Here is a 25,229-nt window from a genome sequence, read left to right on the forward strand (position 1 = left end):
TATTTACCAGCAGTAGCTCAGCAGCTAACGGAGTTGTTCCACAGTGTTTTTCTCCGCTTTTTATGCTGTTTTTAGCTAATGTTAGTCAATGGAAATGTATACTAAGAGCTGCAAAGATGGCGGATCTCTATGGCAACTATGGACTTTCCCAAACTCTATGATAAGAGGTAGCCTACATTAAAAAAACAGTCTGACCCACTCCACAGTTCACCTGAGGCAAATCACTTATAGCACCAGACTACCGATATAAATGTCTGTGTCGATAGAATAATTTCAAAAGTATAACAGACCTTGCCTCCCATGAATTACCGCATTTTGAGGGACTATTTTCTAGCAGATCACTCCGCCGCCTGCGTTAAAAGTAATTTGCCTCAGGTGCACTCTGCTTGGGTCAGACTGTGTTTAATGCAGGCTACTAGTTACCATAGACATGCACTAGCCTAGCACTAGCCTAAGCTCTTCAAATATAAGGACTGAATAAAAAAAAAAAACATAATATCTCCAGAAATCAACAACACTCTGGATAACTAGGCAATGAGTCCCAATGTAAACAAAATCCTGAAATATCCCTTTAAGTTCTTTTTGCTTTGGTAATTTCACTCATAAGCAGGTTTCTGAAATTCCTAAGAAATGCGTGTGGCGTTCGTTCCCCCATCATGTTAAGTCAAAAGGATCTTACGGTTCAAAGTCTCTTGTCCAGAGCCCTCCTGTTGTCATGTTCTGGACACAGACAGCTGCAGTTGTGAGCTGCTGCTATGCACAAAACACTGGGTATATTTAGGCACAAGCGGCCGGGGCGAGTGAGTGGAAATAAACTGTTTCAAGGCTGACCTAAAGAGGGTTCACCTTCGCTTGTCTGTAAACACATCAGCTGTATTGACCATCATCAGAGCAACATGAGCACATGATCAGTGAACATGACCAAGGGAGAAAGTGAGTGCAAACAACAAAACACACTCCACTTTACAAATTAGGAATCTGGAGTAAGTGCAAGACAAAAAATCAGCTCAATGTTAATTTCTCAAACAGGGAAACGGATGTGGCCGCCGTTCTGTGCCAATGTTCACCCCCAACCACCACCAAATCCTTCGCTCAAGCATATTATCCTCTGGCTCCCAAGTTCATTTGGAAAAATCACTGAAATTAATGAAATATGGTCACTTCCTTTTTAGAAACCTTGAAATCCGATCACCTTAACTTGGGTAAAAAATAGCCAGCCAAGAAGCAAACTCCCCTCCCCCGATACATGTATTAAGTAACCAATTGGATTTTAACCATCAACCTTCCAAGAAGCGTCTGACGCTGAATGATCAAATAGAGACTGAGGAACATAATGAAGATGTAAATTGTCTGAAAAGTGTAAATGTGTTCACATTCTCGAATTTGATGATGCCATAATCTCAGCTGGAGGCCAGGTCCCGATATAACTCTGTGGTAGAGAGAATGTTCTTGTAATCAGTATAGTGATAAAAAATAATATGTCCAAAGTAGGGCTGCAACTAACGATTATTTTGTAATCGATTAGTCTATCGATCATTTTTACGATTAATCGATTAATCGCTTGGCTGTGAATGGTGTAGTAAAATCTTACTTTTTAATTTTTTTTAATCACATTATAGCTTAAGTGGCGCTGTTTAAGGAAGTGCTGATGGAGTAAACTAAAGGAAAATGTTTGTTGAAGGCTCTATTCATGAAATTTACATTGTACAAACCACTACAGACCCTAAATACAAAATCAAAGTAGGTTTTCATCAAAAATACTACATTTTTTTGGTCATTTTTGCTCCATTTCAGTCTGTGTGAGCCAGAAAACGATTAATCGATTACTAAAATAGTTGTCGACTCTTTCAATAATCGATTAGTCGTCTATTAATCGATTAGTCGTTTCAGCCCTAGTCCAAAGTCAACATCACATGAAGGTTTTTGAACATTGTCTCCACGTCTGGAAACCTTTCAGAGAAAATAATTGGACCTTAGTTCATACGTACATGCTGCCAGAGAAGACAATGAACTTTGAGACAGTTTTTGTTTCATGTGGATTCACCCAGTAACGCCAGAGATATGAATGAAAAGCTAAGACCAAAATATTTGCAGTTCGACAGTTACCACAGTTACCAACATGGAATTCTCAGGCGCCCACCAGCTCAATTTTGAGAACGTTGTGATTGTCGCTTGAATGACACATAATCTCAATCACAGATCCGTTTATAGTATTTTGAAACACATGTCATAATACTTAGGCGAAAACAATCCCTTTCCAAGTTTCATACCTACATGCTGTATTGTCACGGAGTAAAACCACCATCACTGCACCAAAAAAATCCAGTTAGTGATTTTTGCCTCTGGTTGACCTCAAAAGGGAACATATGGGCAGGCAGTCGGCTAGTCTCCAATCAGGATTACCACATGCACAGTGGGAGCTGGTAAAGCAGTTCAAACTGAAGCCACGAGTGCACAGGCAGCTAGACCGTGTTATCTTTAATGTTTGAGCAAAAATAGGGAGGCTGCACTATCCACAATGAATACAAAAGAACTACTACTGATATCTCACTGCAGCAGCTCCGACCTATTTTGTCTGGATTTTGTACTTAATAAAGTGATTATCTATTCAGTCATGATCTACAGTACAATTTAGGAATCACACATACAACAATAATACTCTTTTTGCTTCTGTGTGGCACTTGTTTTGGAACAATGTCTTTAAAAAAAAAAAAAAAAGACCAAACTATTATGGAAACCAACCAAAAAACCTTGTGCTTTTAAGATATTAAGTAAAATCTCAAAACCAACCATTTGTTCAAGAATACAGTACATGTTTAATATACAAAATGTTACGTGCATGAGTAGCAAATTTTCATTTGGCTCTGGGCCTGTCCACTGCCCACTGACCCATGCCTGCCAGTGTCAATGTGAGGACAGACAGACTGTATAGAGACATTTCTGTGGAATTACACTGTTAGTCGCTCTTATATAAGCTCATGGAGTGTATTATGTCACTGCTAGTCCTCCCTGTGACAGTGATATGAATGCATCTGAGTGAGTAACAGAGCAGGGCTGTCCTTGGGCTCAGAGCAAACAGCAGTGTGGCGCTCACAGCTCTGCAGGGTCACCGGAGTGGAGTGTGTGGAGGGGAGAAGAGGGAACGGACGAGAGGGGGGTGTATCTTATTAGAATAGCTACAAACAGCACAGTGGAGCAGCTGGGAACACATACATATATTCACATTATCATGAGATCAAGACCTTCTTAAACCATGACTTTACACTTTACAATGAGTTCTCACATTTAGTGCACAGTTCACACAAGGGCAGATTTATGTGCAGTACACTACTGAGTAAATGTCCTTAAACACCTTCTTAATCAGTCAGTGATTGTTCGGATGCCTTTGCAACAAAGTGTGGCAAGGGGCACCACAGGCCAGGGCACAGTCTTTGGACATAACATTTCTTCTCTTTAGTAAAAAGAAATGAGTATTGACTTTTTTTAACTTTACTCATAACTTGAAAGTCCAAAGTAATGATGTTCCTGGATATTGATCATATCAAATTAGATTATATTGTGTAGGTTAATTTACTTTCTTTATCAATTGGACAATGGGATAAGGTTATTTGCGCAAAAAGCTTTTAGTCTACTGCAACCTCATAAATACTTCAGGTTGACGTTGATGTTGAGCAATGTAAAATGTTATTCCCAACATAAATACATATTTAGTTATTTCAGACTTTTCATTTGTGCAGTTTCAGATTTTCACTAAATCCATTAACATCTGAAAACATAAAGACCGCTCTCTCAGGCCAACGCTCGTCTCCCTCGGGGCCGTGACACCACTCTGTGGTTACAGAATGTGTGCCCCCTTAGGCTGCCTATTGGTCGAGAGCATCTAAAGCTTCCTCCCACTGAATCTGGCAAGTCTCCCGCTGGCTCCATTTGAGAAAGGCTTGTGTATTTAAAGTTATTATTGCTGCCATATCTGCCCTGTGCAGTTTGTGTTTGCTCAGCCGCACACACAAATGTAGCTTTATTTATGGGCTACAACATTCACTGCCAGTTATTGCATCCATAAAGTACATATCTATTATTAAGCTTGTAGTACAATAGTGGAGCGGAGGTCCAAAAATGTAATGGGTGCATTTCTAGGAACATTTTGTCAGCTTCAACAAACAATGAACAATCACAGCGTGCATACGGCACACTAACATACATAAGCACATCAATAAAGCCAGAAATAGACATGGTTGGATTATTAATAAATTCAGTTCCCACTAAAGGATAGCCTAAAACAGTGTTCGTCAGCTATTGCTATTCACCTTAAGAAACGTTTAGATGTTTTGTTGAGGGCAAAGGTTGGTAGTTAATGGTTAACTGACAAATGGGGCTTGATGGTTATTGAAAAGATTGTCAGCGAAATGTGTTCAAAACAAACTTCAGTTATTTAGCTCAAGCTGTATTTTAGGCCATTACTTCCGCAAGAGAGACAATTTCAATACAATTTTACCAAAAGGGGGTCAAAAAGCTTGTGTGATCTAAGCAAATGCCACAATGCAAATGGTCTATTAAAAAGACATTAGTCTGAGAGTCACATGCTTCATCATCACCACCAGATGTTGTTGCCATATTGACTGTCTCCGCTTCCCACATGCATGCGCTGTGGTGAGTTGATTTAAATGGACCAACACACAGTAGGGTATCTAATGCAATCATGTGACTTAAAAAAGGAAGCGAGACAGGAACCAGCTGTACAGGAAAACAAAGAGGAAACTGCTATCGAATCAGAGGTCTTATTTCGGGAAACATGCACGTTGCATAGCGTTCTGCAAATGTTTTTTTGTTAAAACAACAGGCAGTTCTGGGGATAATAACTCTAGGGTAAAAAACAAAATAAAAAGCATTAGCATCACTGTGTGTGATAGTGTATGGTGCTAAATAATTGTGGTGTTTCTATAGAGACAGAGAAAGTGGGTCATTTGTTCACGCTGAGAGGCAACTGTAAGACAAGGTGATGTTTTGATACTATTATGATTGAGATAAAACAGGAACTTTTCCCTGCAGATGCCTCACAAGTCAGCGCAGTTTTTTAACGTAGGGCTTTCTGCTCAAAAGACATAAAAGGGTGAAGGATTATTAAGCACAGACTGGCTGCACATGTGCCGAGTGAAATGTCCTGGCTGTCACATGACCGAAACAAAGCACAGACAGACTTTGGTACTTTCCATCGATTTAACTCTACAGCTCATATACTGAGCGACGATTTTCAACTGGTGGGTTGGGACAAAACAGAGAGTCGAGGGTCCATTTTCAGTGGGTCGCTGGAATTTGCAAAGAAAAAGTTTGAATTCAAGTATACACAAATGAGTCCAAGAGTGCATTGACGCACTGGTACTAATTTATCCAAATCTTTCCGAGATGTAAATGTTATTCAGTCACTCCTTATCATACGAGTAGTTGTAAAACTTGTTTATTTTTGTCCTGGGGTAGAGCAATGGAGGCATGAGTGCCATTTTGTATCAGTTGCTTCTATCACATCAACACATTCATAAGAAAAGTCAAAGAGGCATAATCTTCTCAATGACACAATGGCTATATGTGTGTAAGGGTTTCCATGTTTGAACAAGAAGGGAGAGAGTTCAGTTTTTCGACAAATTGTTAGTGTAACATTCCACATTGTATATTAGAGACATGAAAATATGGTGTTGATATTTCCCTCCACACATTCGCGTCCTGCAGCGGCTCATTTTGTCAGTGGGATATTGGAGCGAGATTGGGTCCTGCAAAGGTGTCATTGCCATTACACGGGTTTTATAATGAAGTGCTATAAAAGTGCAGCCTGGCTGAAGGTCGCAGGGTTTAGGTATTAATATGTGTGACTAGACAAACCAATCTGCAGGTGAGACCTGATCTGATAGGCCAGCCTATTCACGAAGCAATAAAACACGACTTATTCCAATCCAGGACACTGTAAAAAGTCCCACGAGTATTTTATGGCTGCTTTATGTAATTGTCGCGGCTTAAAATGGCGGAAACGGGTCTCGGGTCGCAGTGATTTTGCTTGTTTTGTTGTCATAAAATGGATGGAGCAGTAAAAAAGTGCAAGTCTAGTCGACCGTACTTTGGGTCACACCTGGGAAATTAAGTCTCGTAAAGAGGTTTTACAAGATTGAATTTGACAATATAAGGACAGCAGCTAGCTCTTTGCTGCCGACCATGTGAGTTCAATCAAGCTAATACAGTGAACTGCTCGGTACCCTTTCACTTCGGGTCGGTTCACGGATATACAAAAACACAGCGCATCCACTGGGAAAAACAGAAATCGGTGCCTATGCTTGAGACCATGCTAAAAACAGCATAACCAGCCATTCTTTTACATTATAACATATTTGTTGTAAATCAAGTTGGATAAAATCTTGTAAAAGAGATCTAAGAAATCTTGTAAAATGTAATACAGTTGGTATTTCTTCAGGTACACAATAGTGCGATGACAAATAAGTTACCTTATGGCTGACACCATTTTGTTTGAAGTGTTAGCTGTGGTCCAATCTCACTGCTGTATACTGCAGGACAAAGCCAATGTATTTCCACTACAATAAAAATATTGAGCACAGGGTCATATGAAGCAAACCAAGCGTCATAATAAAGCAAATCAGATTATACCAGTGGCCTTGTTTATATAGATGTCATGATCGAAGAAGTAATGTATCATCAAAATTAGTTTTATCAAGTTAGTAAAGCAAAAGTTGATAATTGTGCGTATTTGACCTTGAAGTGACCCTGCGGTTGTTTGAGTGGTCAGCATGGCGCCTTTACTTTCGATCACAGTGATCTTAACAAGGCTCCAGGATCTATTGTTTCGTTGGTTATCTGGTGAGAGGCTCCGTCAGAAAACCTTCTAAACAAGCTCTAGCGACCTAGAGACCACTGTTTTTTCCACATAAAAAGTTGCAAAATGCACTTAATGTAATACTGTACATTCATTGCTTCTTTTAATAACCTCTGCATAGAATATTAGCTCAAGATGATTTATAGATGTGTTTGAATCCAATAGTTACGTATTTTGTTTTACCTCACTATAACACAACACTTTAATTCATATGCTAGTACCAGTGATAGCGGTCCGTAGATGTCTCTTACCGTTGTATGTGACTCTAGGCTTTGTTAAACACAGGACGAGGTGCAGATCCATCTCGTCAGACGATACAAACTTGGAGCACACTGGGCACTTGAAGCCTGGAAGAAGAGCAGATATGGTGTTTAGAGATTACTGCCCAAATAAAGTCTATTTTAGTTAAGATGGAAGGATTACACCGACTTTGCATTGAGAAACAAAAATGTATATTTATATGTTTCTGCAACTTTGGAAACCACTGTTAAAGCAAGAGATAATTTGCAGTTTATTGATTCCGTCTGCTTTACTCAAACTAGACATTTGTAGACAGCATTACTAGTATCATATGCACTTTTTCTTTTATTCATAATTTGCCACATGACAGCAAGGTGGTTTGTATCAAAAGGGCTGGATTTCCCCTTGTAAGTGAATGTAGTTTGACAAGTTAAGATCTACCAATATGTTGGTCTCATCCTGCCACATGAAACATTTTTATTTTCTTTTTTTCACATAAGTAACCACACAAAATTGTATTGAACTAAAAAGGTAAATGTAACAAAAACAGGTAGAATTGCATCATTACGATCCTTCTTCCTGAGAAAAAACAGTGCTGTTTACTGAGGGCCATTTGTTTCAAACAGATCTGAAACACAACTCGATCTGGGCAGGAAACACCGCCCACACACCCAGAACATTCACTGAGCTGAGTAAATCTATCACAAAGCTGATACAAAGATGGTTCTGCTTACAGCTACAGCCTAAAATGTCTGGCATCTCACTATGCGAGTAAAACATTATGCACAATTGTGCATTAACTGTCATTTCAATGCTTGCAGCTTTAGTTCAGTATAATCCTTGGGCTCTTATCAATTGTATTAAACAAATAAAAAAAATGCATTTTGGGGTAAATTACAAATGAAAACTGCTTTAAAACTACAACAAGACTGGTAATGGTAAGATACTTTAGTGCACCAAGTCTGTCAATGATTGGTGGGGAGGCACGTTTCAGAAGGCTCTCAGTTGTCCAAGAATTTTTCAATGAAGCAGAGGTGTTCAAATACTGTCACCTGGACAGGGTTGACCAGGCAGGTTCAGGTGCATCACTTGTGAGGAGGCTAAAAAGTAATTTACCCTTCTTAAAGGGGCTAGATGCAAGTTAGCCATTTTATACTCACTACTGCCACTTCAGGTCACACATATAACTGCAGCTTCTATATTAAGCTCGTGCATGACGGTAATTCGGACCCGATGCAACACTGTTTTGAGTGACAGTGCAGGAGTTTAGAGGCAGTTGTGGTGAACAGGTCTGGGCTCATTCTACACATTAGGACATTGTTGGAACATGTAGGGGGAGGAAACTACTGAATTTTAACATTGTTAAACTCCGTACAGTCCCTTTAAATCACTAAATGTTTTTAAATATGATCCCATAATATGATGACATTATCGCATGCGCTGCTAAACAATAACCTTTATCAACATGAACTATTGGCGTTATCTATTGCTCTATTGCTGAATGTTGATTGACTATATCTTGATCTGAAACAGCATAAAGCAGACTTGTTTATAATTCAGGACGAGAAACGTGGTCACAGTAGCTATTCGCAGGATTTCCACCGAGGGAATTTGTCCATTTTCAGTCTGGGAAAAAAAGCAGAGGCACGACTCGCCAGGGTACACACGAGACAAAGTGTCCCCAAGGCATGATTTCCCACCAAGAAAATCTCCAGCCACATTATTCAGGAAGACTAATGTTGTTGCTCATACACAGCGAGTTTGCCGCTGCACCTGCCTGCACTAGCAAACTGATATATATCACGACTCGTGTACACTACAGCGAGACTTTTCTTATTGTAATGTGTAGCTTACCACCACCGTGTGTGGAGTGAATGAAGCACAAAATCCCCTACACTGTGTGAAGCGCTTTGGGTGACTTGTGTCATGTGAAGTGTGATACAGATGAGCTTCCATTCCATTCCAAAAAAAGGATCTCCTCACTCTCCAAACCAAATGTCACCTGCCAAACCCGCCCATGCCATTTTCTGTGACTAAAGGTTAATATAATAATCATTTCTATGACCTGTGTGCAACCCCTGCTGCTTCCACCTGCATCACAGTCCCCTTCGTCATGGAAACCCCGACCACCCATGATGCACCACTCCCGACCGAACACATGCAGGTGACGCATGGGGGCTAAACCTGTCAATGTGAAAACGTCCCTAATGCGCAACCTGTCACTATGGGGGGAAACTGATGAAGCCATTAGAAAACATGTGACCTATTTAAAAGATTGGCAACAAATGTGGCTCTGGTTTAGGCCATCTGCTGCTGCTTAAAAATCTGCTCCACGTGGTGTAATGTAATCCAAAACTGCAAAATGATGGACTGAGAAGTTACGCAAAATTTTACAATAATAACTCTGATATATTACAAAAACGGTGTGCCCTAGAATCACATCACAGAATCAAGTCACATCATTTCACTTCTCAAAAGCTCTTGTAAACAGTACCCATTATATTCATATTCATAAGTAACTCCTACTACTTTGACTACTAACAATGGGAAAGATTAAAGTAAACCATTATATTCAAGGAACCTAATGTTGGTTAATTACCGACATGTTTTATGATGGAAATTTTAAAGAGTGGACTGTAAAAATGGTTTATGAATTTCCAGGGAATCAAACACAGGCTCATTGATTGGAGATGGCTGAGAGTCCCCTGCTCCGCTATGACTCATCCACTGAACATGACAGGACGCCTCTCTCCAGGAATCCTAATGTGCAACAGTCACTTCTACTCAACTGCACCAAAGCGATCTGTCTTTGTCTTCCATTTGCAGCAAATATTTGAAAAAAAAACACACAAAAAACGGAATCAGTTAATATTCTCTTGTAATGTGGCTAAAACTAAACTGACAAAGCTGTGGAAATGTGATGGCATCTGGCCTTCAATACAATATGATTCACCGTTGCGATGACATTACAACACTATAAACTTTTATATATATGATTTGTACGTGGCACCAGAGGGGCAGAATCATAAAGTTGCAAGTCTCCAGCCCTTAATATATTGCACAATAATGAGACATCGTTACAAAGCTTTTGATTAAATACTAAAGTCTAGGGATGGTCCGATATGAAAATTTTCTGCCGATACCGATATCCGATATTTGCCTCACTGCTGTGGCCGATATCCGATATTTGCCGATATTTATTTCAACGTTAAAAATCAATAGAAAGGCTTACTCAAATGTGGTAAAGTTTGTAAATTGTTCCATTATTGGAATGTCTTATGCCTGGGACACATCTCACACACCAGGATGAAACAATCCTTTTTATTAGAAAAATATTAAAAAGACCAAATGCAATGTTGGAGTGAAATGTAATTTTGTTTTTGGCTAAATATTTACTCAGACCTACTTATTATTATACTTTCACCCATGTCCTCTATTAATGGTAAACACTGACACTGGGAATATGCTAGGCTACTATTTATTGTATTTTTTATTAAAATATGTAGCCTACCATGTTGTTTAAGCTACATGTTTTAACTTTAAACAAATCTGATAAAGGACACACAGCTCTGTATGAAGCTTTGGAATTGGAAATATCATGTCACTTTAACAGCACCTTATATGAACTTATGAGGCCAGACTGAAGATTTAGAGTTGGTTTAGAGCTGGCAAAAAGCAAACAGTAGATTTACAAGATTAGCATGAGCTTTGAACTGCACCGTTTTCAATGATAAATGCGCTAACGATCGCAAAAGCGTCTAATTAAATATGCGCGAAAATGCGATATGACATAATGCCTCGTTTTCACGGGTTATTAACATGACAAAGGTGGGCAGAGTAAACGTCAATACAGACATTATCATCACTGTAGTTAGACCTACATGATGACAGAAAGGTCATGTTTACGTGTCGTAGCCTTTAGCCTGTTAGCAGCTATGCTAGCGCTAACAAACAAAGTTATAAATCTGGCGTCAAGACGGAGAAACTTTCGCAACACTCACCTCAGATGTAGCGACAAATAATCCATCAGAAAATGATTCCTGTTAATCCTAACTCAGAATAATGTCCATGAGGCAGTTTTAGTCCACTTTGTTGCAGCAGTAACTTGTGGCTCTGCATCTCTGTGGTGTCCAAGTGTCCGCTCCACTTTGTTTAATCTTAGTAAAAACATACTTTCTTTTGGAGACGTGTGAATTTATGCTGGAGGTTCTTTATTTTTAAGAGCCACTGTTTATTTGAGATAATTTGAATAAATTGTTGCCCCGTCTACACTGCTGCTGCATTCAGGTGCGCTATGACATTACGGTGTAGTAAATAATTCAAAGGAAAAAAAAAAATCGGCCGATATTTTCCCATATCGGACCGATACCGATGTGTGAAAAAAGGACAAATATCGGCCGATAATATCGGCGGCGCCGATATATCGGCCATCCCTACTAAAGTCACAGACACTTTTCTCTCAAATGATTTCTTCCTCATTACACCTCAGTCACTGTTTGTGTGTCTATGTAAAAAACACGCCCCATTGACAGCATTTAAAGATTCCCCAGCCGATATCCATTAAGAGCCGCAGTGGTATTGATATTTATCACGTTGTTTTGACCCCAGACACCTGTGTCATCTGATCAGACAGTTTCAAAATATCAGAGCAGCAGACAAATGTCAGCAAATTCAAATGGTGTCCTTATGTGACACCAGCCCGCACTGTCTGCGTCTGGAATAACAAGGACGATAATGATTTTCTACAGTTTAGTCCGAAATATCTACTGGCAAATGCTTTCAATCTAGTGACGCTAGTGAAGGCAGTTAACAGATTTTTGTCTATTTCTGGGGTAAATCGTCTGCCCCAACAATAGTGATTTGACTAAAACTAAACATACATGTCTCTGTTGGTCTTTTTACATTTGTTTGTGTGGATAAAGAATATGGGACTTTCATATATTACAATATCGGATCATCACATGGTAAAAATAACTTCAACATTCTTCCTCTCAATCTTATCCACACTGCTCTGTCCTACAATGACCCACCCTTTACCCTCAGTCCACTCCTTATCCAACTCTACTTCTACAACTCTACACGATTTTCATCATTGCCCTTAAAAGTTCCCTCGACACTTGTGGTACCATTTGTTTTGCCAAACTATCAATCCCCTGAATGGTGCAGACATCTTGTACAAGACTAAAGCCAAGAACAAATCGATTTTATTTCCACACCGGCCTTTTCACTCCAGGTTGCAGCTTTCACTATAAGACACCGCTGTTAATCGTGAAATCAATTCTGTTTTCACGTATTTTTGTGCTGACTAAGGCTCCTCCACTTTAGGTTCACCACCGAGTTAGCCTGAATTCCCCGTGTACGGCTAAACACATCGCCGCTCTCTTCTAAGCCACCGTTTGCAGTGCATTCAAGGGCACCACCTTCATTATATGCACTGCTCGACTCTGGCTCTGCATCAGCACATACCGCACAGGGAGACATTATGGGGGATTTATGAATCGTCATATTATCGATCACTTCGCTGATCACCGGCCCACCGCGAGAGCCCTGGGCGCATAAACATCTGTATATGCACACATTACTGATAAGCAGATATATCACAAATGTGGTACCGGGAAATGCAGAGGAGAGGATTTCCCGGAGGAGAGAAAGAAGCTTCCTTATAATAAGAGAATGATACTTCTGTTGTGGTATATTTCCATGATTGCTGTGAGGCAAAGACTGAGAGAAATCTCCACACTTAGCTCAAGGATCTGTACTGACAAGTGAACTCTGCTTCTCTAATCACATACATGGGATCTGCTGTATATTCCATCCATCAACTTTTGGAAACACACGATTAGAATGTAAGGAGAGGTCAGTGTCCGGGTGGTGTGGGTGTGGAGAGGTCAGTGTCCGGGTGGTGTGGGTGTGGAGAGGTCAGTGTCCGGGTGGTGTGGGTGTGGAGAGGTCAGTGTCCGGGTGGTGTGAGTGTGGAGAGGTCAGTGTCTGGGTGGTGTGAGTGTGAAGAGGTCAGTGTCCGGGTGGTGTGAGTGTGGAGAGGTCAGTGTCTGGGTGGTGTGAGTGTGAAGAGGTCAGTGTCCGGGTGGTGTGAGTGTGGAGAGGTCAGTGTCCGGGTGGTGTGAGTGAGGAGAGGTCAGTGTCCGGGTGGTGTGAGTGTGGAGAGGTCAGTGTCCGGTTGGTGTGAGTGAGGAGAGGTCAGTGTCCGGGTGGTGTGAGTGTGGAGAGGTCAGTGTCTGGGTGGTGTGAGTGTGAAGAGGTCAGTGTCCAGGTGGTGTGGGTGTGGAGAGGTCAGTGTCCAGGTGGTGTGAGTGAGGAGAGGTCAGTGTCCGGGTGGTGTGAGTGAGGAGAGGTCAGTGTCCGGGTGGTGTGAGTGTGGAGAGGTCAGTGTCCGGGTGGTGTGGGTGAGGAGAGGTCAGTGTCCGGGTGGTGTGGGTGAGGAGAGGTCAGTGTCCGGGTGGTGTGGGTGAGGAGAGGTCAGTGTCCGGGTGGTGTGGGTGAGGAGAGGTCAGTGTCCGGGTGGTGTGGGTGTGGAGAGGTCAGTGTCCAGGTGGTGTGGGTGTGGAGAGGTCAGTGTCCAGGTGGTGTGGGTGTGGAGAGGTCAGTGTCCGGGTGGTGTGGGTGTGGAGAGGTCAGTGTCCAGGTGGTGTGGGTGTGGAGAGGTCAGTGTCCGGGTGGTGTGGGTGAGGAGAGGTCAGTGTCCGGGTGGTGTGAGTGTGAAGAGGTCAGTGTCCAGGTGGTGTGGGTGTGGAGAGGTCAGTGTCCGGGTGGTGTGGGTGTGGAGAGGTCAGTGTCCGGGTGGTGTGGGTGAGGAGAGGTCAGTGTCCGGGTGGTGTGGGTGAGGAGAGGTCAGTGTCCGGGTGGTGTGAGTGAGGAGAGGTCAGTGTCCGGGTGGTGTGAGTGTGGAGAGGTCAGTGTCTGGGTGATGTGGGTGAGGAGAGGTCAGTGTCCGGGTGGTGTGAGTGAGGAGAGGTCAGTGTCCGGGTGGTGTGAGTGTGGAGAGGTCAGTGTCTGGGTGGTGTGAGTGTGAAGAGGTCAGTGTCCGGGTGGTGTGAGTGAGGAGAGGTCAGTGTCCGGGTGGTGTGAGTGTGGAGAGGTCAGTGTCCGGGTGGTGTGAGTGAGGAGAGGTCAGTGTCCGGGTGGTGTGAGTGAGGAGAGGTCAGTGTCCAGGTGGTGTGAGTGAGGAGAGGTCAGTGTCCAGGTGGTGTGAGTGAGGAGAGGTCAGTGTCCGGGTGGTGTGGGTGTGGAGAGGTCAGTGTCCGGGTGGTGTGAGTGAGGAGAGGTCAGTGTCCAGGTGGTGTGAGTGAGGAGAGGTCAGTGTCCGCGTGGTGTGAGTGAGGAGAGGTCAGTGTCCGGGTGGTGTGAGTGTGGAGAGGTCAGTGTCCGGGTGGTGTGAGTGAGGAGAGGTCAGTGTCCGGGTGGTGTGGTTGTGTAGAGGTCAGTGTCCGGGTGGTGTGGGTGTGTAGAGGTCAGTGTCCAGGTGGTGTGGGTGTGTAGAGGTCAGTGTCCAGGTGGTGTGGGTGTGGAGAGGTCAGTGTCCGGGTGGTGCTCATGCTCATTTCATTCAAATCTTTGTCATTTCTGACAAACGGAAGCTACAGTATATTGTTTGCGTGGAGGAGCAATGTTTCATATTCAGTTTGTTTTCTATAAATACCACCTTTGGCTCAGAGGAGCGGCTACACAAGGTTTTGGCCTCATTTTGTGCTTGGCGAGCTTTATGATATAAATGTGGGCCCTTGTCATTCAGGATGTTCAGGTCGTCAGCTGATCTCATCCTTTGGGCACATACAGTAGTACAGTAATACAGTGTTGCTGAACCTAGACACATCCAGATGGCGACTTTTTATGTGTATATTTTAAATATATTTTTTATATGTATAATGCAAAGTAATGCCTTTGAGTGTCCAGAAAAGGGCTACATAACCTGGGCATTACAATTAACAATGCTGGCCTGAAAAACAACACAGACTACAGAATTTGTCATCAAACCTCTGTATCTTGTGTCTTTGAATTCACAGATCCTTCAAAACTCCCGCCTCAAGTGATACAATTAAACATGCCTTTTTATGAAAACTAAGACATGCCTCTTTGTTACAAGCAGCTTTTTTGACAAATATTTACTTTATTCATTACTTTAAAAAAAATCATTAATACATGACTGTAACAAGAAAATATATTTTTACTCTGCTGGTGATTTTCGGACTATAATAAATGATCATGATTTGAGTGTGTCTCTAAGCATTAGAGCTGCCTGATTTACAAACTGAATACTGAATAATTATGTCAATGACTTTGGTCTCCCATCGTATTAAAGTAAACAGAACTAAACTCTTTTAGTAAGTAAAGGTAAACAGAACTAAACCCATCATCTTTTCTGCCTATAAATCTTCACTGAAGTAAAAACATTTTCACTCTTTATAAAACTGCCCACTGGACCACCATGGAACTCACCCCACCCATCATGTCCATTAATTCTCATTAAATTTTTGGCCGTCCAAAGTTTGGCAGGTGCATCCTCCCATGCATTTAATATATCAAACCCAGACAATGCAGCTGTCCGGGGTTATTCTACTGATGGACTAAATGGAGATGTTGCATGTATAATTCATATCTACCTCAATTATTCATATCACGGCGGATGAAGAGAGAACTACTGTATATGAAAAGCGTATAAGGAACTGTATGCAAAAACCTCTGGATGGCCAGATTATTGGATGCGCTTTCTGGGATGCAGTGAGGGGAATGATAAAAGAGCCCCTTCGGTTCAGTTAATGTCACGCTCTGGGTCTCTATTCCTGCGGCGTTTCTCATCACTAATATTAGGACACAAATACGGGGAACAGTGGGAAGTCGTGTGGAGAACCAGAATGGCTACTTTCAGGCGAGGTGAGGATACCGCATAATGGAAGGGAATTGGATGAGCAAAAAGTACAATTTGACTTAATAAGCTAGACTTAATTTGCAATAAGGACACTTAGCTAAATAGTGGGCTGTTTGAAATGCTAAAGGTTAAGACCACAATTAGCTTATTCAATTTGCTCTTCCTGGAATAAAACCCTTGCAAAACCAAAAAGGTCTGATTCCCAGACAATGTGGGCCTCTCTGAGTGGAGTTTGCATGTTCAACCTGTGTTTGTCAACAGATTCTCCAGCTGAAAACTCACCACAAACCTGGCTCAGTATCTGAAAGTGGGTCCCCTAGACCTGCAACCCGCTGACATTTTCTGACACACCCACAAAAATGCATTAACAGAAAATTGTTTTTGTTTTGATGGGAGCGGTCCCCAATCACCCACATGGTTTACTTGATGTCAGTTGAGTACGGTATGATTGCAATCTTAGAAAAAGCTGAAAATGTGTGTTTCCATGGCTTTCGACAAACAGGGGAGAGGTGTGGAGGGCCAGTAAAAGTTTTAGGTTTCCCTGGAGGACGTGTGTGCAGGTGCAGTGGAAAAGTCCCTTATAGCCCACATTGCTTTACAAGCTCGAGAGTCGGTTACTGTGGCCTTGGCTTTACACAGCCCAAGGTAAAGGACGACTGTTGACAACCTTTTATTCCCTCAAGATCCAACAACTTACACCTCTCCATGTGGGCCCACATAAATGATGCATGGGTTTACGATTGATAAAAGGATGGAGTGAAACAATAATCGGATAATGAAAGCTGTCTTAAAGCAGTACTAAACAACTCATGCCCCTAGAGGCCATACGCGCCACTGCAGGTGTCATAGCATGTTGCGTTTTTTTACTCATTAATTGTTTGTGAGTGTAAAATTTACACTGACAGAAAAAAACAAAGGGAGAGAGGGCTATTGTTCATCCAATTACACAATGGAGATATTTTTTTCACTGAAACTTGGCTGTAGATACTGTTTAAGTGTTTGCTAGCCCGCAGTTAGCTTTGTCCGTTAGCCTGTTAGCTTCTTCTTCGCGATTCCATTAGTGTGTATTGGTGACTCTGACCCGGTGGCAGTGAAGTTGCAATTGTGGTTTTCTGGCACACAGGGGAGACACCAGGGGGAGATTAAAAAAAACAATCATCCAATAAACACTTGTATTATCCCCAGAGGGACTACGGAAAGGATTTATTATGGTAAACAAGTTACTTAGTATTGCTTTAAATGGCGGTTATGACTTACGAAGAACTATATGTGGGCTTAAGCCAAACCACATAAAGGGCATGACACCATTATTCCCATTTCCATTTTGAATTTTTTTCCCCTCAAAAACACACACAAAAATATTAAGGAGAGACACTGCAGGTGAATAGGGAATTTATTTTAATTTAAAGATATTGTTTTGAAACTTTTGATAGATTACTGACATAAATATGAGGAAAATAATGTATTGCAAGTTTTTGGTCATTTTGTGTTTTCAGATGGCCAAAATTCTACATATTTTTGGTAATGAAAGCTGAATAATGGATGGAGGATCAGAGGGGATTTTGGATGTCTTGTTTAGTTTTAAACAAAGATGATTTTTAGTGGAAAAATCTGTAAAAAATTTACAATTCGCCTCAGGGTAGGTAATAAAAAAATCCCTCTGAAAAAACCTCTAAAAAAAAGTTCAAGACTGTTGCCACAATGTGAGGAAAATGTGTGGGAAAATGGCTCTTGAAATTAAAATTTTCCATATAAACCTTTGGAGAAACATTGAGTCACTGCAATAATTTGAAATATTATTGTGTAGGTATTTTGTTTGTTTCCTGGTGAAAGTTCCTATGTTAAGAGAACAAATTGGCTGAAAACCTAAAAGTGGTAAAATAATAGTTTTGCCTGCAGTGTCTTTCCTTAAGAAAAGATGCAGTACCCGCACACGGTATAAATTTGTCCCACAGTGGCTACATGCATACTTTGCATGTGTTGGATGTCACAAACCACAGAATAGGAAATCATCTGATAATTATTCAGGATGTTAAACGGAGGATGTTCACTTTCCTTCCCCCACATCCCCAAGCTTGAAGTGTTGAACCACATTTTAATTACCGGTCTCTAGTGGCGCAGAGACCTCTCCCCCTGCACAACCCATGCAGTGGCTGACGTCAGTGTTGCTACATCTAAGCTCCAAGACAACAATATCATCATCAACAGCATTCATATTTAAGCGAGAGGGAGAGAGAGAGAGAGAGGGAGGAAGAGAGGAAGAGAGGAAGATTAGCAATAGCCAGTAGGGATCACCTCCAGCTTATCTCATCAAGGTAGATTTGTGCTAACCCGGCTTGACTAACACACTGACTTCATCCAGGGCTTAACCCACTGCTCTCTGATCTCTGTACAGGCCTAAATGCCGAGGGGTTCCCAGGGGGTGAGCCAGGGCCGTGCATTTGGAGACGTTTTCTCATTACCTGATCACAAAGGAGCCAGCATGACATTGTGAGCTATTTACCATTGACATTTACAGGCGTTCTCCTGGGTCCGCATGAGATTGAAAGCAACTTCCTGCTTGCTATCCTAAACTACACATCGTGGTGGTTGGCGAAAAAAACAGAACTGAAGAGTTGCCTACAGTTTAGACAAAAGGTGGTTCTATTGTACACAGTTTAGACCCAGTCTAGTCCTAATTTAATCTTGGCCTGGTGGTATTTAGACATCATCCCACACAATGATTTGACCTCCAAGGTTTGGTTAGTAGCTTGTAGCTCAATTTTATTCATTTTCAACACATTTTGTCGAGCAACACTTTATATGAGTGCTCATTAGAATTATAATAGGTACTGGGCTGATTTGGTTTTGAATAGCGTCTTTTGAGGAGGTCTTCCTGAACACTCCAAATACATTTCAGTGTCTATTTGCATAAGATTATCAAGCGCAAATTCAGCCAGGAACATGTTTATCATGTTTCTTACCTTCAGTTTGACATAAACAGCATCAGTTACCTTCAGCCAGTCATATCCTGCTGACATTGGCATGAATATAAATGGACCCTCTGATTTGGAAACACTGGTTCTAGTTCAGTGGTTATGAACTGGTGTATCGACAAACCATGGCAACTCATGACCCAAATCAAAATATTATTAAAACATAAATACTACTGATCTAATATGTAATTTCAACTTATGATAAAAAGAATTTGCAGGATGTTTTAATGTGAATATTTTCTGCCAGGACTTGTGTCGGATCTGTCTGAACAAAATGTCACGTTTTCGTCAAATTTTGTCACATTTTTGTCACATTTTTGTCTTATGAGTCGCTCTTTTGTCACTATTTTGCTGCCTTTTCGATGCTTTTTCATCACTTTTGTTGTCACTTTTTTGTTGCATTTTCATCCTTGTTTTTCGTCTTACTTTCGTCTCTATTATGACGCTTTGTTCAAGAAGCTTTTAGATCTGGGTAAAGCCAAACTGGACAAAATGCGTTCTGTTCAGATGAGGTTTAAGAGGTTAAGCGGCTGTGTACAACTGAGTCAACACATTTACTAATTATTCAAGGCGGAAGAGAGATCGTTTTGGGGATTTTGCCTTTTATGACGTCTGTACAGAGAAACATGTTGGTGTGGAGTCCAACAGTGGACATTTAGGTGCCCTTCACTCATACAGACTCAGGGATGTCCATTCAGCCCACTTTTCAAATGCCACACCTGTCTTTTCTTTTTTTGTGCCTGAGAGTTGACAGTATCTAGCATCATTCGAGTCAATAATATCGTTTATCGTGATACTTTCCTGCCTCAATGTATTGAACTTCAAATTCGTTATCGTGACAGGCCCAGTGATGCAGTCATTGTTGTATCGATGTACATAGCAGAAAAAGCTTTAACTTATCGCATGTCTGAAACTGCACAGCAGCCCAGGCTCGTGCTGCCGCGACATTACCCAGCACACCACACTTCTCTCTTCCGTCAACTTCACTGAGTAACATTTGTCCTTTCAGACATAAGTGACATTTGCAAATATTTGGATATGAATGGGATCTAAGACTACAGAAGTTTGAAAAGTTTGAAAAATCCAATTTTGCTCAGACAGTCATGAAAAGATCAGATACGGTCCCGTGGCTCACTATTCAGCCCCATCAGTTGAGAACTCCTAATCTATTTGTCATATCTTACTCATCCGTGCTATCCTTTTTCCATCAACTGCAGTAACTGTGTCCCACTAAGCGATATAAGGCTGCAGTAGGCCCACTCCGTCCTCATGTTGGTCCCAGACCCGTACAACAATTGATGACTGTGGTGAGGTTTATAAATCCTGTGTCGCAGCTCTGTCTCCTCTCGCCTCGTGCCAACTCCAATCTGGTCCAGGCCTGTCGAAGAAAACGGATGAGCGCTCTACAGATGGCTCATATCAACCAGCCCGAGAGCACAGACACATGCTCCTGCTGCGTCAAATCAAAGACATAAAACTGAGTGGAATTGGAAAGAAATACAGTAGACTATAATTGCAAATGACTGCCATCAGTCAAAGCGCTGCATATTTAGCTCAGCACGACTTCAGTGTCAAACCCATGGTACTTATTATGGACAAAGATGTAGGTCTATCAAAAACATATGAATCAGTTCTTTGTCTTTCCAAATCCATGTCTCTTTTTCCCCCTGTTCACCTGCAGTGTATTGGAATGTTACTTCTCATTTGTACACATATGACTGCTTGCTTTTACTTTCAACTTATAAGACCCCACAGCCACCAAAACAACGCCAAATGAATATTTTATACCACTGTTTTGGAACATTGGGGAGAGCTGATACAGCAGCTATTCCAGTTACTCCGAGCATATTTGCATTCACAGTACAAGTAGAACATTGTGAGCGCTTCATTTACATGTCCATGAGAAATACTCGACAGAGGCCACTGGTTCAAACCTACAGCTGCAATACATACTAGATCGAGACATTTCTTCACAAATTTCCTTGAATTTTGCTCATTTGAATATAAAATGTCTAAGGCTTTATTACATACCTGGTTGCCCCAGGGTGAAAGGAGTGAAAGATTTATAGCAGGGTTGATAACTTGAACAACTCACTCTCGCATTTATTAGACTATGTTCATGTTTTATTATAGATCTGTGCACATAACCTCTAGCACAGGGGTAGGCAAGTTTGCGTCGTGGAGGGCCGATTTGCATCATTGCCTAAACACCCAAGGGCCGAACCTCAACATTGTAGCCTAAAGTAAAGTACTATTTTCTGCAAATGCCAATGTTTTACATCAGTGGTTCCCAAGTGGCAGAGCTTTGGGGCCCACCATTACCCTCGGATGATAAGCCGAGGACCCAAATAGAACTGTAATTTTTCATATATCGTATAAAATATTGTATTTTCCACATAAGTTTTTGGTGAACAAGCAGTAGATTTCCCTTTAAGACTGAAATTATGATCAAAACAACCCAATAATATTCATTTTAACAGATACAGTTAGCGTTTCCATGCAGTTTCAGATGGAAAATATTGAATAAAAGTTCCTTATTCACCTTATTCCGCCCCGCCCACTTTTGCCACTTTTTGCTTTGTCTCGGCACTTCCGTTGTACAGTCACTTGCGGTCGAGAGCGAAGCCCGGTCATTTAAACAGAGAACGAGGGAAAATATTCTCCGCTCAAATCTGATGTTTAGGAGGGCTGGATTTGGCCCCGGGCCTGACGTTGCCTACCCCTGCTCTAGCATATAAGCTTTAAGATGCTTGACAACTCCAGTAAAAGGCATCTTGTTCCTTTGTTGTTGTTTCCAACATAAAAAAGGTGAGTCTAACTAAATAACAGTGTGCAAAAGTGAGCTTGTAAATTTTTAAATATCTAAAAGCAGGATTTGATATTTTGTCAATCGAAATATGGATTTTTATTAAGGAATAAGCTACGTTTAGCTAGTTGTACATGGCAGACAGCACGGCCAAAGCCCATGGACTTTTTTTTCAATTCCATTTGATTATTGTAGCCTCCAGTCGTTATTTTCCTAATAGCCTATAGAACTGAATAAGGAAAATCATGACACAAAGTGAACTCTTGCAGAGTTTGTAGTTACCATGTTTTTTGGTTTGTTTTTCTTTTCGGCATTGTTAGTTCAAAATGTGTGGCTCTCAGTCAGATGGTAGACCTCTGTTTGTATTGTGTACCATTTGACGATACACTGTGCAGCTTGCGACTGAGCCAGTCTCCTGGTTGAGGAAAAAATAAAGATTTTTTTTTCTGTTTTTTAGCTTAGTTGGCCTCCAAGACATCTTTACAAGTTTATTTCTCTTGCACCTAATTAAAATCCAGCCGACCTCTGGCCTGCCAGAGACCACAGCCTTTTACATCAATATGAACTGTATTAACACCCAAAACTGACTTAGAGCAGCTGGGTCCAAAGCACTGATGTCACCGGCATGCCCAGACATTGTGAGGTGGATGCCTTTGGTCCGTATGTTTTGTTACAGCATGTCATATCGCTCCCAGCTGTCTGGAGACGAGCGAATGATCCACGCATGTTCACAGTTAAAGCAGTGAGTGCTCTCGTTCGGCATCTGTGGAGCTGCTTCAAGGTCGAGCACTGTCTGACTCTCAGAATTAATTCACTCCCCTCTGTTACTGGGAGGTTTAGTGCTGTAGAAAAGCTTTATTCAGCTAATTCACATAGCCAAGGCTACAGAGAGAAAGACGTATTTCTTTAAAGTATATTCCACGTGATGCAACTGTCTGATTCTGATACAATGGAATGATCTGCTTTTACTGGACTCTACAGAGACCACAAGACCATATTTTCAAACTAAAGCAGATGAGTTTTTTGAACATGCAGAATAATATATTGTATTATGGGGCCGCAGTACTGCAACTGTCTGGACTCAGATGAGGGTAGAAGAACTATTTCCTGTGGGTTATGGGACTTTTCCAAAAACACAGTTGTTTTTAAAGTAACACTGCGTAACATATTGGATTCTCCTGTCGCCAGTAATACAAAACATGCTCCTAATGTAATATGGCCTAATATGGCCAGCTAGAGAGGCCATAAGCGCCACTGCAGGCGTCGTAGCATAGGTTTTTTACTCATTAATTGCCCGTGAGAGTAAATACTACGCTGACAGAAAAGACAAAGGTAGAGAGGGATATTGTACATCCAATGGCACAATGAAGATCAGTGTTTTCACTCAAACTTGGCTGTAAATACTGTTTAAGTGGTGCTACCCCGCAGTTGGCTTTACCCGTTTGTCTGTTAGCTTCTTGTTCGTGATTCCATTAGTGTGTATTGGTGGCTCTGACCCGGAGGCAGCAAAGTTGCAATTGTGGTTTTCTGACCAGAGATGCCAGGGGGAGATGAAATTCCCCCCAATCATCCCATCAACACTTGTATTACCAGAGGGACTACGGAAAGGATTTATTTAGGTAAAGAAGTTACTTAGTACTGCTTTAAAGAGACTAGATGCAAGTTGGTCATGTTATGCTCACTACTGCCACCTCAGGTCTTACACGTAACTGCAGTCTCTATATTAAGCTCGTGCATGACGGCACTTTGGACCCGAAGTAACACCTTTTTGAGTGACAGTGCAGGATTTTAGAGGCAGTCATGCTTCTTGTGTTCTGAATAGGTCTGGGTTCATTCTACACATTAGGACATGGCTAGAACATGTAGGGGGAGGAAAATACTTAGTTTTAACATTTTTAAACTCCGTATAATCCCTTTAAGCAGAGCAGAACCAAACTGCAATTGTTTTCATATAGGTTAAAATTAATATTTTTGTTTAGGTCATGTTTTAGTTTATTATTATTTTGAAGGTGGGACCAGATGCTACAAAAAAACACTGGTCAAGGTATTTATCTGTGAGCTGGAAGTTGCTGGTTCATGTCCCATATCTGCTGTTTTGTGGCAATGTTTTTGTTAGACACCTGACCCCACCACCCACTCCAGTGACAGTACTGTGGTTATGCAGAAGGGCATCTGACATGAAAAGGGTTCATCCCAATGACAAAAAAACGCAATTGTTTCAACATGCAATCAAAAGAAGCAAATGATCTAGGCTTATGTGGCATTGGTGCTCAGTTGGATTTACAGGGCAGCAGTCATACATCAGTGCGCTCTTTAGCAGTGTATATTTGTAGGACATTCTCAAGGTTGTAATGATTTCTGTTAATCTGGACGTTATTAGAGTCTTTGGATTCAATTTCACAGTGGATTTTGCCAACAGAGTCCTGACCAGACACTGCACAGCTCTGCCCTTTTGAAAATATGTCTCAAGGACCAATCAATATCATATTTCTGCACCCTTGTGTGGTTCTGCTCATTGCATTTGCCAATAATACAATCCAACTTAATTTAGGCAAAAAGGGTAAAGTGCATTTTATTGTCATTAAACTATTGTACAATGTATTTGTGTAGATCAGATAAAGGGAGGTAGGGAGGTAGTGGAAACCGAAGCACCTGGAGGAAAACTACGCAGACACAGTGAAAACATGCAAACTCCACACAGAAAGGAGCGGCCTGGCCTGGGATTCGAACCCAGGACCTTCTTGCATAGTGGTAAACAACAACAAAATCAATAAATTCTATACGAGTGATCGCTGTTATTGTGTACACCCGGATGTTTTGGTGAATGGTAGGCAACAGCTGATGCATCCAGGTCTCTCACTCGGTTTTATAAAATGATAGATCTGTTACAGCGCAAGAGAAGCAATGCCCTGTTTATGGACATTGTTTTTGCCGATCATAGGATTTTAATAAAATGTTTATCAAATATGGAAACGTAAAATGCCAACCATGGCCAACGGATGTGACGACATCGCGATCGCTCGTATTGAAGCAGGTCCTTACTTTGCTATGTTTTGAGACTTGGCTGTGATAAAACGGCTAAAACGACCAGCAACAAATGCTCCACTAAAAATCAGACTTTAAATTATAGTGGCAGTTCTGAACTCATTAGTTGCAAGAGTAGAAACTGGCAAGAGTGCAGTTGAAGTGGCTAGTAGTAGTAGTAGTAGTAGTAGTAGTAGTAGTAGTAGTAGTAGTAGTAGTAGTAATAGTACTGGTAGTAATAGTACTGGTAGCCTATTACTTCCCCTTACACATGATGACCTTGGATGCACTTAAACTTAATGTTTTGTCCCACTAAGTTAAAAGTCAGGATCAGAGGACAACCATTCAGCCACCAGCGTTGTTTTTGTGCCCAAGTGCCTGCTAATTAGCTTGTTACAAGCCTATTTAAAATGCATAATAGTGCAT

General features: G+C 41.4%; 1 protein-coding gene across 1 annotated transcript in view; it reads right to left on the bottom strand.

Annotated features, from left to right (window-relative positions):
• znrf2b (zinc and ring finger 2b) overlaps positions 1–25,229 on the bottom strand; it is a 44,742-nt gene that overhangs the window by 6,384 nt on the left and 13,129 nt on the right. The window contains exon 3 of the mRNA XM_079561420.1: positions 7,126–7,221. Within this exon, the coding sequence (XP_079417546.1) occupies positions 7,126–7,221 (96 nt within the window). The remainder of the gene's footprint in view (positions 1–7,125; positions 7,222–25,229) is intronic.

The sequence above is a fragment of the Gobius niger genome, assembly GCF_951799975.1.
Source record: "Gobius niger genome assembly, chromosome: 8".
Classification (NCBI taxonomy): domain Eukaryota; kingdom Metazoa; phylum Chordata; class Actinopteri; order Gobiiformes; family Gobiidae; genus Gobius; species Gobius niger.